The sequence below is a fragment of the Xenopus laevis genome, chromosome 2L, assembly GCF_017654675.1.
Source record: "Xenopus laevis strain J_2021 chromosome 2L, Xenopus_laevis_v10.1, whole genome shotgun sequence".
In the NCBI taxonomy this organism is placed as follows: Eukaryota; Metazoa; Chordata; class Amphibia; order Anura; family Pipidae; genus Xenopus; species Xenopus laevis.
The window spans coordinates 114,523,843-114,539,888 of NC_054373.1; the positions used below are offsets into that span (position 1 = coordinate 114,523,843).

At 40.1% G+C, this 16,046-nt stretch overlaps 1 protein-coding gene across 1 annotated transcript; it reads right to left on the reverse strand.

Annotated features, from left to right (window-relative positions):
• Positions 1-560: 560 nt before the first annotated feature.
• On the reverse strand, positions 561-12,155 carry chst10.L (carbohydrate sulfotransferase 10 L homeolog). Its single transcript, NM_001092385.1, is given in 6 exon segments — positions 561-1,577; positions 2,619-2,724; positions 3,822-4,053; positions 9,963-10,054; positions 10,617-10,751; positions 12,019-12,155. Coding segments are annotated over 5 exon segments (1,068 nt in total). The 5' UTR covers positions 10,717-10,751; positions 12,019-12,155; the 3' UTR covers positions 561-1,039.
• Between the last annotated feature and the right edge of the window lie 3,891 nt (positions 12,156-16,046).

The window sequence follows — 16,046 nt, forward strand, 5'->3', positions numbered from 1 at the left end:
GGTTCAGAAAAACCTTCATGTTTACATCGTTCTAGCCTAAGACTGTATATTTTCTCCAAAACACACAAAAACTATTTCATACCATTAAACAGTTATTGCAGTCTGGGTGAATTACAGTAAATTCAATACACTGCTGTATTAAAAAGAAGACAAGTAAATGACCGGCGTAGCAAGCATGTAAGAGATTTCATTTATTGCAATGTTATTGTACTTGGAACAGTGCACTTGATGTTGCTTATGTCATCTAACAACAGATTGCTTTGTTCATCATGGCTTCAGTACACATTCAATGAGATACTAGTTTCAGAATGTTATTGTAGTCTGTTCTTATCCGATACAGCACCAGCTGTTAAATGTGACACAACAATGGGTATGTACAAGCTGGTACAATGTAGCATTCAATACTTTCTTTTTATGTACACAATTCTCTTTTTATATCCAGTCAAGAAGTCAATTTAGCACAGATACATAGTATTTAAATGCATATCCATCTTGTCATATTTCCTATGCTAAATCACCCTAAAACTATTCTTATAATCGTGTCTTTTTTTCCCCTTTTCCAGAGTGCATGTGTTATCTTCCCACGGGGTCATTGCATAGTAGCAGATGAAATACTGTACTTGCAAATAGCACTTTAACGTCCATATCTATTTCATTTTCCTAAAGTTAAGTATTCATGGAGAAAGTGCCAATGCATCAAAGACAGCAGTCCTATGCAATATATTGCTTAAGGGTCCAGTGTTATCCAGAATACGGAGGTTTTCAAATACACCAGTGCTTTCTACTAAGAAAGTAATATTTGTTGTCTGCTCTAAGGGACAAAACAGTAGTTAAAATGTTATCCACACTCTCTTTTTGGAAATTACCTCAAATTAAGTGTGTGCATTGACTGTATGAGGCCAAGAAAAGACCTTGCAAGATCCTAAAGATAATTTCCACTGCTTAGAAACCGAGCAGAGAAGGAAATTCAGTAGTCGTGCTTATGCAATACCCCAAAAGAGAATGAAAGAGTATGAAGCCATTGCATTACCAGACAGAACTAAAATAAAAATGTTGGTTCTTTATATCCGAAAAGCTTGAAGTCCCTTTCAAACCTTGTGTATAAGCGTCTGATGTCCCTTTTGGATACTTTAGAGAAATAGTTTTCTACCTTGGATTTGTTGTACTTTGTTATTCCTGGAGGTATTGTAGGGTAGGATACCAAGTGTTCTATTCCAGCTTCCCTCAAGATGTATGGGGCATCATCTTCTAGTGTTTCATGATGTCCAATTACATTGTAATCAATTTCACACGGTGCACACAGTTCCACATATGTTACCCAGTGAATTATATGATCACCAAACTGGAGATCGAGAAACCTGTGGTTTGGGTCCCCCAAGTAGCGTACAAAGTCTTGAAACTGAAGCCCACCCCTGGACTCTCTGCGATCCTTCCTATACTTTCGGATGATAGCCGGTGCGATGTCGTGCTTATACCAAGGCTCAAAGCGTGGGTTGTGAACAAATTTATCCTTGAAAGCAGATATGAGTCTTTCAAATGGATCTCGCACAATGAAAAATTTAAAATATGAATTCAATCTGAAAAAAAGAAAAAGAAAAATAGCTTACAGTAAAAGGCAAAACACAACTAGGTTCATGTAGCAGCAGCACGGATAAAAGCTTGCCTCCATCCAGCAACCTTCTGCAATTACCTTGAATTTGTCTATTGTAGTTAGAATGCTAAGTGTGAATCATTAGTCATTACAAGGGTTTAACATTTTGCCCATGATACTACAAGTACATAAGTACAAAGATTCAATGGTTTTGAAAAGATAATACCATTAAAGGGGCAGTATAAGTGTAATGAAATGGGCATGTGCTGCACACACTGTACTTTGTTCATAGTGTCAATGATAAAATCTAAAAACCTAACAAGCTTCAAATATTCAAATATCACAATTTAAAGGAGAAGGAAAGGTTGAAACTAAGTAAGCATTATCAGAAAGGTCCACCTAAATATACCAGTAAACCCTCAAAGTAGTGCTGCTCAGATTCCTGTCAAAAGAAACACTGCATTTCTTTCCTTCTATTGTGTACATATGGGCTTCTGTATCAGACTTCCTGCCTCCAGCTTAAACCTCCTTACCTAGGCGTGAGCATGCTCAGTTTGCCCCTCTCCCCCTCCCTCCTCTGCTGTAATCTGAGCCCAGAGCTATGAGTGAGCAGGGAGAGACGCAGGCAGAAAGTGATGTCACACCAAGCTAATATGGTAGCTGCGATCCTAAACAAACAGAGAGCTTCTAGAGCTTTTTACTCAGTTATGGTAAAACATTATACAGGTAGACCCATATGAATGAAATATATTCTGATATTCAAATTGATCGTATAGATAAATTTCCTTAATTTCTCCAGAACTCTGCGCAAGTGTAAGGAGTGCATGTTGACTCAAGTACCTTTCATGAATGGGATTTTTCAAGCAAGCGACTGTAGGGAAATTTGCACAACCACATATATGGTTGAGTAAGTAAATTACCTTTTTTCAGGGTGTTTTTTTGGGGGTCAATCATATCGCTTTAACAGAGCCTCTTATGCTATCTGTAAAATCCACAAAACAATATATGAAAGGAAATGTGGTCCTACCGTTCATGCACATCTTGTGCACTGAATGAAGAAAGCCTTGGAAGGCCATTCTTTTCATGGTCGTGCACCACATTTTCAGGTATCTCCTCAATTGAAGAAAAGGCTCCTGTAAACATCATATGAACACCAACAATTCAGGTCAAACAAAAATAGCTGAGCTAGAAATATGAAGCTGTAGGATCCATACTAATTTCATATCCATTATAAGGCTTAGATGGAATGCCTAAACCATGAAAATATTGATGCGTGGTAGGAGGTAAAAACGGTCTTCCAGATCAGTTTTCTAACTAATAAAATATACATAATACTTTGATCTGCAAATTCTTTTAATTCTACAACAACATACAAATTATTTTGATGCATTTAGCTTCTACTGCTATCTACTTGCATCAGACGTGTTTCTGTACATGCGGAAGGATTGAGAAATGCTGCTCAAAAAAATGAATGCAGAAAAATCTGCATTTTCTCAGAACTTGGAGAGTATTCATTTGTGTACATGGAAATAGGAAAAACTGGCCGACAACCCATCTGCTTGCCTACATGACAGACATGGAGTAAAACTGAAGAGGGACCTTCCCATCTCAATTTCTAGCACAAAGAGATGTCTTATGTTACTCTAAAGAATCCAATCACAACCACATTATAAGCCTTAACTGCTTATATATTATTATCTTCCCTCTTCCTCCCTTCCAGAACATTCAAAATGGAATATCTCTACCTTTCTTGCCAAATGTACATCAATCAGATAATATAACAGTCTTAGTCTGCCCTCCTAGCATCTTTTTACTACCTTCCAATAAACAAAGCATGCTCTGCTTACTAACTACCCTATCTATGTGGCACAGTGAATTAGGGATGCACTGAATCCAGGATTCGGTTTGGGATTCGGCCAGGATACTTATTCAGCAGGATTCGGATTCGTCCGAATCCTTGTGCCCGGCCGAACCCGAATCCTAATTTGCATATGCAAATTAGGGATGGGGAGGGAAATCTCGTGACTTTTTGTCACAAAACAAGGAAGTAAAAAAGTTTTCCCCTTTCCACCCTTAATTTGCATATGCAAATTAGGATTCAGTTCAGTATTTGGCCGAATCTTTCACGAAGGATTTGGGGGTTCGGCTGAATAAAAAATAGTGGATTCAGTGCATCTCTATAGTGAATATGTCAGCATATTAGTCCCTTTAAAATGTTATCATTACATACCATTTAAAACTATGAGAACTTTTTTCCACTGGGTGTTTCCAACTTTTGGAGTTTGGCAAAAGAGTATCCTGTGCTTATCAGAGACAAAGATTCGATCCAAAACAAACTTGGAGATGGCAGTGTGCGAGAGATTACGGAGAGATCCATTACTGCAAACACTGCGAAGCAGCTCTGTGCGCTCTTTGTGCAGAAGAACGGTGTAGGACTCATCTTTAAGAGAATTTGTTGTTGGCTTAAAGAGAAAACAAAATAAAGATAATGACCTAGCACAAATTAAACAATTCCTAATCATCAGTCATGGCTTCTTCTATGGTTCTTCAATCAAGCACTATATCTACTCGGTATGAAGGGAAGGATAGTGGATATATTCTTTAAAAATCCCAATGACTGCATGATAAATGAGTTACATTTTGCTCAAGTTTACAGTTCATATGAATAAATATGCAGCTATGGGCAGGTCAGCCAATGCAAGTATTTATTTTACTAAATATTTATATATATATATAGTACAGTTAAAGGGGTTGATCACTTTTAAATAAACTTTTAGTATGATGTAGTGAGTGGTATTGCAACGGGTTTTCCAGGGTTTATTATTATTTGTGGGTGTTTTTGTTATTTAGGTTTTTATTCATCAGCACTCCGGTTTGCAATTTTTAGCAATCTCGTTGCTAGGGTCCAAATTTCCCTACCATCCCTTTGTTGATGAGTAATAAAGAAGCAATAAAAAAATCTGTAGCCTTACAAAGCATTTGTTACCCTAGTGACCCCCATTTTAAAGCTTGAAAAAGTCAGAAGAATAAAAAAAATAAAATAAACTATAAAAAAGAAGAAATTAAGGCCAATTGAAACATTGCTTAGAATTGTCAGCTGGGAAATTGACAAAATGTCTAGCCCCATTGCCGATTTCAAAACTGAATATAAAAAAATCTGTTTGTTCTTTTGAGAAATGGATTTCAGTGCAGAATTCTGCTGGAACAGCACTATTAACGGATTCATTTTGAAAAAAATAATTTTTCCCATGACAGTATCCCTTTAACTTAGTGAACCACCTAGTTAAAGGCAGTCAACATGGCCACTGACTAACCAGTCTGGGAAGGCGGACTAGCTATGGCAAGATCTGGACTTCAATCCCATCAGAATTTTGCCTGCACCAAGTACAGCCAGTGGCTGCAAGTCATCATGTGACATCAATGATATTACAGGGGCTCACTACTCCTGCTTGCCCCCAACAGTCAATGCCAGCAGTGATGGCAGCAGTTACTCATTGACAGGGTGGGTATGTACTACATAATGTAAGCCCTGTTTTACTTTATAATACCAACACCTCAACCTGTCTTATGTAAATAAAGGAGGCACACACATTCATTTACTATACCGAACACAAATGTAATGTATCTCAGGCATCTGTAGCTTGCTATTTAGCAAATTATTAAATTATAAATACCATTAAGCCAGGCTGGTGTCAGTATTGGGTCCTCAATAAATCAACACCTTGTTAAGATATCAGCTTTCTATAAAGTAATCCGTAAGCGGTACAAATCACTTGCTGCAATGGTAACATGGTAAACTCCAGAATAAACGGATTCCTATACATATCTGCAGTTAGGATTTGTCCTGTGCAGAAACAAACCATCTGCCACACTGTCGTATAATCACATTAGGAGGCAGATTATCTCAGAAAGGGAAAAAAAAGCTAAGAAAGAAAAGAGCCACACCGTCTATGTGCTGTTTAGCAGACATATGCCAAAGCCTCTGAATACCGGGATCCCCTTTTTAATAACAGATTGTTTTTTTCTAAACCTTGGCTCTATGTTAAAAGGCAAAGTCAACAGATTGTGAGCAGCTTTAGAATTACACTACACAGGCAATACTGTCAGAATATACGGAACCAACAGGAACTTTAGAGAAACAGAAGGATGCAAATTTCTCTTAACTTGATGACTAAAGAATCTGGCATGACCCACAATCCTGTAAGATACCATGAGTAGTTGCTGCCATCTACCTGGTCCTCTGTGCAATAGATATAACATAAATCCATGTTGATGGCAAAACTAGCCTATTGCATATTTCAATGTTTACACATTTAGCAGCCTTAAGCATCATCCTTACATTATGAAAAGTCCCTTTACACAACTTAAGAAAATAAATTGCATTGTAGAAATGTTCTTACGTTGACAGAATAAATTGAGGTAATAAAGAGGTGTGATTTCTCTTAACAGCTCAAGGTGCACCTTTCAGCAGCTACTGTATATAGAACTGCTAACAGCTGTCCTTTTTCTATGTGAAAATCTAGAGCTGAACACTAAGATAATCTTTACACGTCAAATTGAATCTGGCCCATTTGTCTGATATTACGGACCCCTAAAAATGCTTTATTGCCAGTGTGATCAGCCAGAATCCCAATCACAATGTGTAATTACATGTAGTAGTTTTAGAGTATGTTTAGTCATTACGTCGCATTCAAAGTTACTCATAGCCGTTTTTTGCTTGTCTGTGCCCATAAAACTTTCATAGCACAGTGAAATGTATCAATGTGTTATTTTTGCTTCGATTTGGTTTTATTTGATTTTAGAGATTCTATTGCTTTCTATATTCTTCTTGATTACCGGTACTTGATTTTGCTCATGAAAATCAGTGTGACATTCTATACATATTGGGCATCAAACTGTTCAGAAGTCCCCTGGAATTCATATTTAGAATGCTTGTCTTTGCATGGAATGGTATGCGAGACATAACATACTTTAGGTGCAAGGTTTTAGCAGATTTTCAGATTTGTTGTAAGAAATTTAAATTTTGCAGTTTGGCAGTTAGAGTAAAAACAGTTAACCATCTTAAATGAGAATGTGCCTGTTTAAAAAAAATAAATGATTTAAACTTACTGTTAGGGCTCTAGTAACTTATAAAATGAACACAAGGTGCTTATTTGCAGCAGCAAACGCAAATGTCATTTGTAAGCACTTTAATTTTAAATATAGTAACTGTTCTGATTTTGTAGAAGCTGAAGTGACAGCCTTGACAATTCCTATGCACTACTTTTGGGGGTCCCTACATGCCACGTATGGTACTGGTATTTCTTTGCATATTGGGCAAGACTCCCAGCATTCACATTTCCAATGTTTTTTCTTGTCACCTGATGATGTAGGAGACACCATGCTGTATAATACAAGTTCTGAAGCAATTTTTAGAAACATCTTTAAAAATTTGGAGAGAAAAAAAATAGGACGCATTTAACTATTCTGAATTTGCCAAAATGTATACTTACAAAAATATATGGTTTCCTGTGGTAAACATTTTTAGCCTTGCCAACTAAAGGATGCCAATTTCTGGAGTTTCTGGGGTGCTTTGAAAATTTGTTAGTGTACCACTTTTGATCTATGAAGCTCCATGAAACCATACATATTTTGTACTAGTGCTTTTGGGAGACATGGGGCTTTACAAATGTATTGTATTGTTGTATTTTTGTGCATAGTGTATTTTGTTACAATAGTGAAAGTACAATTAAAAAAAATTAGGGTGATGTTAACTTCCCCCAAGAAAGGGGTTATTTATCAAAAGTCGAGTTGTGTTTTTCCTGAAAAATTTGAGTTTTTCAAAGGTTGTTTCAATAGAAACTCGAATTTTTCGGAAAAAAAATATAAACTCGAATTTATTATGCCCAAAGCTACAAAAAGCCGAATACAAAAATTCTCCTGCTAAAACCTGTTGAGGTCATGTAGAAGTCATGTGGCTGATGTCCCTTTAACCATTTTTGGGGTTTTTGGTTGTTAGCACTGGAAAACACTATCAATTTGAGCTTTTTGTTGCTGATAACTAGATAAATTCGAGTCCCCCCCAACTGCATTGATTTGAGTTTTTTACATTAGTTTTTTTCATAAATAAACAAACATTCAAGTTGTGAGTTTTTTTGAGGTAGAATAACCCTCACAAACTCGACTTTTGATGAATGGCCGCCAAAATGTTAAAATAAAACTGCCTGCAAAGGAAAATTGAAAAGTACTTAAAGGTTTAAAATCACATTGCTAAGTGTTTATAGTTTGTTTGGCAGAACACAAGTGCTTTAATTCAGCTGAAACCTTAACGGAATGTTGGATTCAGTCCATCCCTAGAATTAATTCACAATAAAAAAAAAAAAAAAAGAACATAAGTACCTTTGGAATTCTGTTACATGATACTCTCACTGACTATTACAGGTAGTGCTTTTAGCTTGTGATTATTTCCAGAAAACATGCAGAACCATGTTTTTCAATCCACATTTTTAAGGGCTACAAGCAGCACACGAATTTCTGGTGTTTTGATCACTGACACTAAGGGGCACATTTACCTAGGGTCGAATATCGAGTGTTAATTAACTCTCGATGTTCGACCGTCGAAGTAAAATCCTTCGATTTCGAATATTAAAATATAAAAATATTAAAGGATTTACCGCTACTCCTATGATCGAACGATCGAAGGAATAATTGATCTATCGAAAGATTAAATCCTTTGAATCGAACGATTCAAAGGATTTTAATCCATTGATCGAAGGATATTCCTTCGATTGGAAAATTGTTAGGAAGCCTATGGGGACCTTCCCCATAGGCTAACATTGGCCTCGGTAGGTTTTAGGTGGCGATCTAGGGGGTCGAAGAATTTTTTAAAGAGACAGTACTTTGACTATCGAATGGTCGAATAGTTGAAACTATTTTTAGTTAGAATCGTTCGATTCGAAGTCGAAGGTCGTAGTCGAAGGTTGAAGTAGCCCATTCGATGGTCGAAGTAGCCATATTCGACCATTCGAAATTCGAACTATTTTTCCTCTAGTCCTTCACTCGAGCTAAGTAAATGGGCCCCTCAGTATGTTTAAAGGGATCTATTCCCAAAAAATAACCATGTAATCTCTAAAACTGCTAGTATCTCAGAGACCACTCTGAGTAAGTATACATTAGTTAATTTTTTTGGTTACACAACATTAGATGATCATTTAAAGAAGAAGGAAATGCATCCTGCACTTGGGGTACCAAATGTTAGGCACCCCCAAGTGATTATATTGACTTACCTGAAACCCCGGACGGTGCTCCTATCAGAAGAAAACTGCACTGGCCGGGGTTATACCAGTGAGCACCACAGAGCGATCCTCTTCCGCCTTCCTCTTTCTTTGCACAGCTGCCCATGTGCAGTAGAATTAAAAGCTGAACTTTAACTAAAAAGTCAGCTATTTCGTTCAACTGCACATGCGTTTTCCCTGGGAAATTTGAAGAAAGAAGAAGCCGGAAGAGATGCTCACTGGTATTACTCGGGCTTGTGCAGTTTTCTGCTGATAGGCCCGGAGTTTTAGGTAAGTCAATACAATCAATACAATAATTAACATTTCGCAACCCCCAATTGCAGGATGCCTTTCCTTCTCCTTTAATTGCCTGTCATGCTATAGGCTTTTTATTCTGTTAAGGATTCACCTTAGTTACAGGTAGGAAGAAATGTGCGCGGACTGAATTTGGAGTTGTGTGGACCAAAAAGCAGCGCAGTGTCTAATTTTGGCAGCTGCGTGGATGACCAAAATAAAAACAAAGATCAATTTGTTTCAACATAATTAGGAGGCAGCTGATCTTCCAGCCACTTCCAAATGTTCATGTGTTTTAGAAGTGGCATCAGTAAACATGAACTAGAAAAGCTGTGATTTGATGGAGGTCACTTGACAGTTTGTCAAAATACCTTGTTACCGGTAGTCTTTCAGAGATGCATCAATCGTATCAAAATTTTAGAATAAATGTAGAAAAAAAACCTCAAGAGTGACCCATTAGTGATGTACTGCCCATAGTGCACAGTGCATAGGATATGATTCTAACTAAAACATAACTTTCATTACATGTTGTTTAAACAAAGGGTATTAAAACCAAAAAGGCAGAGCAAGTGTCCCCTCAAATTGCAGCTATGGGGATAAAGCAAAAGGAGAAATCCCAGCTTTAAAATGAAATGCTAAAAAGCATGCGTCTGACATGCATTTTGCTCAGTCTTAAAACTTGAGTAACTTAAGCGAAACGTGGGTCAGTCACACACTTTTTAGTATTTATTTAGGCTGGGGTCAAGAATTTGAACTAATAATGGCAACTGAGCTAATGCAGTAGAACTGAACTAATGCAAAAAGGAAGTTAAACAAATACACACCTGGCTTTCTATCTGTAACTTTGTTGTCTCAGCCACTGCGATTTTCTCTGTTTCAGGTAATACAGTTAATGGTCCTTGCTTGTTTCCATAACCTTAATGACAAAGTAATACATTTTATTGTAAAATGATACAAATGCTAACTTTAATAAGATCCAACATCCCATTAGAAATGAAACAGTGAGGGGATTATCACTGACTCTCCACTGAGTGCTCTGAGCACTAGCCAGCTTCCATGCTCTGTAGTTCAAGCAGTTTCCTACAGGCTTGTTTAATGGAAAAGCTGTGTGCCAAGGCTATATCATAAATATTGTTCCACTAATTGCTTACAGCTATCTACAGAACCCTCAGTCTGACCATTGCTACTATATATCTGGTTTGTTAAACTACACAGCCTAACCAGGCTACTCATACAAATTGTACCTGAATCCCAAGAGTTAATTACCAGAGTCCAGGGCTGTGTAATATTAACCTGGACATGTTCAATAGAAAAAGTAAATAATGTGAGCTGACTGACGGAGGAAAAACTGTAAATACGTTGTTATATAGATAGTTAAATATTATAAAGTAATAATATGTAGAAAACACACATATAAATATAATTACAGTTATTTCAAAAGGTGTAAAATTAACAGTGAGAAATATATATTGTCCAACCTTCTGGATCTTTCATTGTTAAGGTGATTAACTTGCTAGCAACCATCAGCATGAAAAGAACCCAAAAGCATGCAACAAGCAGCAGCCAGCGGTGGTGCATGTTGACGAACACCAGCCATAAATGTTCTGTAGTTCCTGCAAAAGTAATACGGAGATAAACCTAGTGGTGTATAAAATAGTACACAAAGTTGGGTGGAGAGAGCAGATAATATATCAGCAGAATATACTATACCTGTAAAACAGCAGAGAGATTTACAATAATATTATAACCAAGTACAGTAAATTATTAAACAAACGGCCAAATCTGTGAGAAGGTGAGGGAGTTCTTAAACCGCTCCTCATGATAAGTCAGTATGGAAAGAAGAGGTTTAAACTCTATCCAATTAGTAGATTTGGGGCTGCCATCAGGAAAGTAATAACCACTAGCTCTTGGGACCACAGATAAAAGCTGTTAAACATAGATGAGTGTTTACAGGGAGGGGGTGGCAGAGTTAAATGTAAGTTTTTGAAAAAAAAATGGATACATGGATATGGAGTATGGATATTTAAATGACATTTGTTCTATTTCAAAAGGACTAAAACAATAAGACTAAGTTGTTATATAGGGTTTATGTCCCCCTTTAACCATGTTACATTACAATTGCTGGGGAAAAAAAGCCAATTTAGCAGAAGTCTGATTAACTGATTAACATAACTGAAGAACTGATTTCAGCTACATTGTTTCAAGAGTCAGAAGGTTTCAGTGCACTGGAATAAAAACATTACAGACCAAAAAAAAAATCCAATTAGTGTTTTGGGTTAACAGAGAAACTCTGGAAGGTGGGTGTACCCTCAATATGATACTTTACATGGCAAAATACACACAAAAGGCTTAATAATCACCATAACAGAGTGCAGCAAGGCAAAATGATGGCATGTCTTTAACCTTTTCACTGCCAGCAACACACTATACATTTCTGTGCTCCATTCAAATACATGGAAAACCCACACTTGCTAGACAAGATGCGGCGCCAGCAGTGAAAGGATTAAAGTAGAATAGACATTATTTATGAAAGACAGATCTTTTAAGGGGCAACTAATGTGATATGCATAGAAAATCGACTTTCTGCTTGATGTCACAATCTGATGGATTAGAAACCCCATGTAATAGTCAAACGAACACTGCCCTCTCCATACTGAATGGGACTGTTACTCGTGCATGATTAGACAGCAGCATTTGCTACTATACTATGACAAACGAGATGTACAAAACGACAGTAGACAAAATAATGGAGATATATATATGTGTGTGTGTGTGTGTGTGTGTGTATAGCGGTCTTTCAGCTTTTGCTCTGAGAGTGTAAGGCTGACTGAGAGCTGTATGTGTTAATAAGAGAAGCTGGAGGGCCGCAGGTGCACATACTTGCTCTTTGAAGCTTCGCCTTTATCCCCTCGTAAACAACTGCATCGTTAATCTAATAGAGCAGGCACCTCAGAGCCTCTCGTTGGATAGAGAGACGCGGCTATCCACTGTCCATATACACAAGAGCAGATGCTGCTGCTGCTACTAACACACAGCGATTCTCAGCAGCCCCTCCTGATGTCATAGCCCTGAGACCAAAAAGGTAGGAGGGAGGACGTGATGTCACAGAGGGGCGTGTCTAATCCCCCCTGTCCCTGCTAAGGACCTACTCATGTTTCAGCAGATACAGCGAATGCTGCTGCCCGTGTTAAGAAAAAGGTTAGGGAGGTTTGCATGTAGACATTTTAGTAGCAGGGTTACAGTAACATAAAGGGGCAATATTACAATACAGGGTCCGCTTGCCTCACTGATTGGCTGCCTGTCCTCCTTAGCCAATGAAAATCTAAGCAGTGCATTGGTTCAAACCAATCAGAATATATAGAGTGCGGCGCAAACTCTGCTTTCTAACATGGTGTCAGTGTATCACTTCAACAAAGAGCGTTTGAAGAGAGCATTGCAGCTACAAATGCCCATTGCTTTAACCATTTCACTGCCAGCAGAGTTTCTGAACATTTTGTGCACATAAGGGCCATTTCCTGGGAGAGGGGACGTCACTTTTAGTTTATTTAGGAAAAGTAAATATATATATTTCAGGATAACCTATTCTGTGGGGAGCAGACATCACCGTATTGGTTGTAGGGTCGGCACTCAAAAGTGCAAATCCTCCATGCAGTTGTAGTTAAGAAGTATTTATTGAAGTACATCAGGTCTGGACTTGAGAATTAAAATGGGCCTTGGCTTTTCAGCCCACACAGAGGCCCAATCAGCCCCCACCAGCCCACTAAATACTGACTTTCTATGGCACCTTATAGCAGCCCCTCTGGCATTTGCCAGAACCAGGGGCGATCCGCCAATAAGGCGAGCTGAGGCGCTCGCCTCAGGCGGCATCGCCAGCTAGGTTTCCAGGGGCGGCAAAAAGCCGCTCCTGGTGCCTTTAAGAGCCGAATTTCCGGTTTTTGAACCGGAAATTCGGCTTTACTAGGGCGAGAGAGCGCAATTGCGCTCTCCGCACTAGCGTTGCTGCCTCCCCCCCAGAAATCGAATCGGGCTGGGGGGGCGGCATTACTGGAGCCGCCTCAGGCGGCAATGCATACAGAAACGGCGCTGGCCAGAACCCACAGTTGCCAGTCTGGGCCTGAAGTACAGTAATGGATGACAGCCTTATGCGTTTCATGTTCTCACAACACTTAGGGGCAGATTTATCAAGGGTCGAGTTTCGAATTGAAAAAACTTCAAAATTTGATTTCAAAAAGACCAAACGAATTGAAGTCAAAGTTTTTTTGGGGTCGCAGAGGTCTAATTGTATGATCAAAGGAATATCAAATTCGATTCAAAGTTTTTCCCCCAAAAAACTTTGATTTCACAAAGTCCACCAATTGACTCCAAGTAGGTTCTAGGAGGTCCCCCATAGGCTAAAACAGCACTTCGGCAGGTTTTAGATGGCGAATGGACGAAGTCGAAGTTTTAAAGAGACAGTACATGATAAATTTGGATATTCGAATTTCAAAGTTTTTTTCAAATTCAAATCGAAGTTGGACTATTCCCTAGTCGATGTACACAAAAAATAGCTCGAAATTCAACATTTTTAACTTAGAAAATTCACCTCGACCTTTGATAAATCTGCCCCTTTGAAAAATCAAAGTTTTTTTTAGATCGAATACGATGTTACTTTGATTTGTACAATTTGATTTAGAACGAAAACAGCTTATTCACCTGAAAAAAACCTTTTTTTTAATAAATTTCTTTTATTATTCAGATTTTTTTTTATTCAAAATTCAACCCTTGATAAATCTGCCCCTTAATCATAGGCTTGATCAAAAGTTAATTTAAGTATGCCTGAAATGTTGGATTTACACTGCTGCAAGAGATTTTGGCTTATTCTCTTTTACAGAAATAGTCCCAGACAATGGATGACATGCTAAGAGATTTTTTTTGCCACTGTCAAGGCTTCCATCAGAAATGTGACTATTTGGGGGGGCGTGGCTGGCCGGCAAGCAGCGTGGACGCGTCTCTTAAGCGCTCCCAGGGTCCCTGCTCAATTCAGCCGTTATCCCCTGTATTAGGCAGCAGTCCCCCAAGATACAAGCTGCCAGGTGAACCGCAGAGTCGGCCGCTTCCGTCTGGGCGTGCATCCACCGCCCCAGCTGCCTCTACGCTGCAGATAGGCGTGCGGCCTAGTCCCGCGCCTAAAGCCGCGGTCTCCAGTACTGCTCCGCCCGGAGGCGCATCCGGATCGGCTATTCCATTCCGCCAACTGAGGCGGCGGCCCAAACGCTGCAGGGCACTCGCGGTGGAGTGTTAAGGGGGTGAGTGCCACGCTGACCCTGGGGGCGCCCCATCTCACTGTCCATAAGGCAACCAAATGCCCTTTCCACTTCAGGCTTCCAGGGCCTGAGACTGTGGGGCTTCCTGCCACTCCCTACATTGCAGTGATACTGATCTTGCCTGAGGCCCAACGGAGTATAAAAGCCTGTAGCTATAGTGTGAAGGCAGCCCTGCGCCCTGTAGTGGAGCACCCACTGGGCATATGCAGTTCCTTCCCTGGCCGGCTCTACTACAAGGCCCTAACACACTCATGCCCTCATACTGCCTTATGGACTGTTCACAACTGGGCACTGATCTAATGCAGTGCACCCGCACGTGAGCTCCGTGTACCGTACTTAGCCATTATTTTGGAGACCCTACTCTAGCAACAAGCACAGCTACTGATACAGCGGCACTTCTCTTTCCATGATGGGAGGCAGCAAAACTCAAAAACCCAAGTCTGATGCGGCATCTAAACTTGAGCAATTTGCCAGGCAACCCTCTCAAACTGGCTCTCAGCCGAAAGAGCCTCCTCCGGAGGCTGCGAGCTCCTCAGCTTCGCAACCTGAGGCTGCGACACAACTGCTGCTGGACGCAATTACAGACTGCAGGACCTCGCTGTCCTCTAAGTTGGAGGAGGTCAAAGTTGATCGTTCCCTACTGCGAGCTGACCTGCAGAATATGCGGGAGAGAGTGTGTGAAACAGAACACCGAATCTCGGCCCTAGAGGACACCTGTGCTCCACTCCCTGCTGCAATAACCCGCATGGAAACTCAACTTAAAGCCTGTACAGACAAGCTGGACGACTACGAAAATAGACAGCGACGAAATAATGTACGTATTTTGGGACTCCCAGAACGAGCAGAGGGGAATGACCCAGTGGCCTTTGCAGAGAAATGGCTGAGAGACTGTCTCCCCGCAGCTGCCTTCTCACCCTTCTATGCGGTCGAGAGAGCCCATCGGGTGCCAGGTAGGACTCTCCCGCCAGGAGCGCCTCCCAGGCCCTTTTTGGTTCGGCTGCTGAACTTCAGGGATCGGGACGCCATACTTCAGGCAGCCAGACAAAGCCCAGATATCTCGGTGGAAGGCAAAAAGGTATCCATATACCCAGATTATTCTGCAGAGCTTCAGAGGCAGAGAAGCACCTTTGTGGCAGTCAAGCGTCGCCTGCGGGAGGCCAATTTGAAATATGGCATGCTCTACCCAGCTAAATTGAGGGTTCAAGCCGGAGACAGGGCCAATTTCTTCACCTCAGCTCAAGATGCAAGTGACTGGCTGGATGCGAGGGGTGCTCCGCCCCCTAGAGCCAGCCCTCGCCGGCCCGACTAGACTGTTGCTGGAAGAAGATGCTGCAGCAGGTGAGATCATTCTTGTTTGTACCTTTCTGACTGATGTAGCCTTGAATTATCGCTTGAGCCGTATGTAGCAGACTCCATTTACGGATGATAGGATGAAGGCATTGCTCCACATGTACCCACACTGCTCAATGTTATATGGATATACCCTTCCCATCTTGCAGTGGCACATGGCTGGAACTTTGAGCCATGATTGTGGACTGGTTACTACAGACTATTCATGCATATACTTTTGAACTTTCGGAGCCACCCTTCACACCCTCTCTGTGG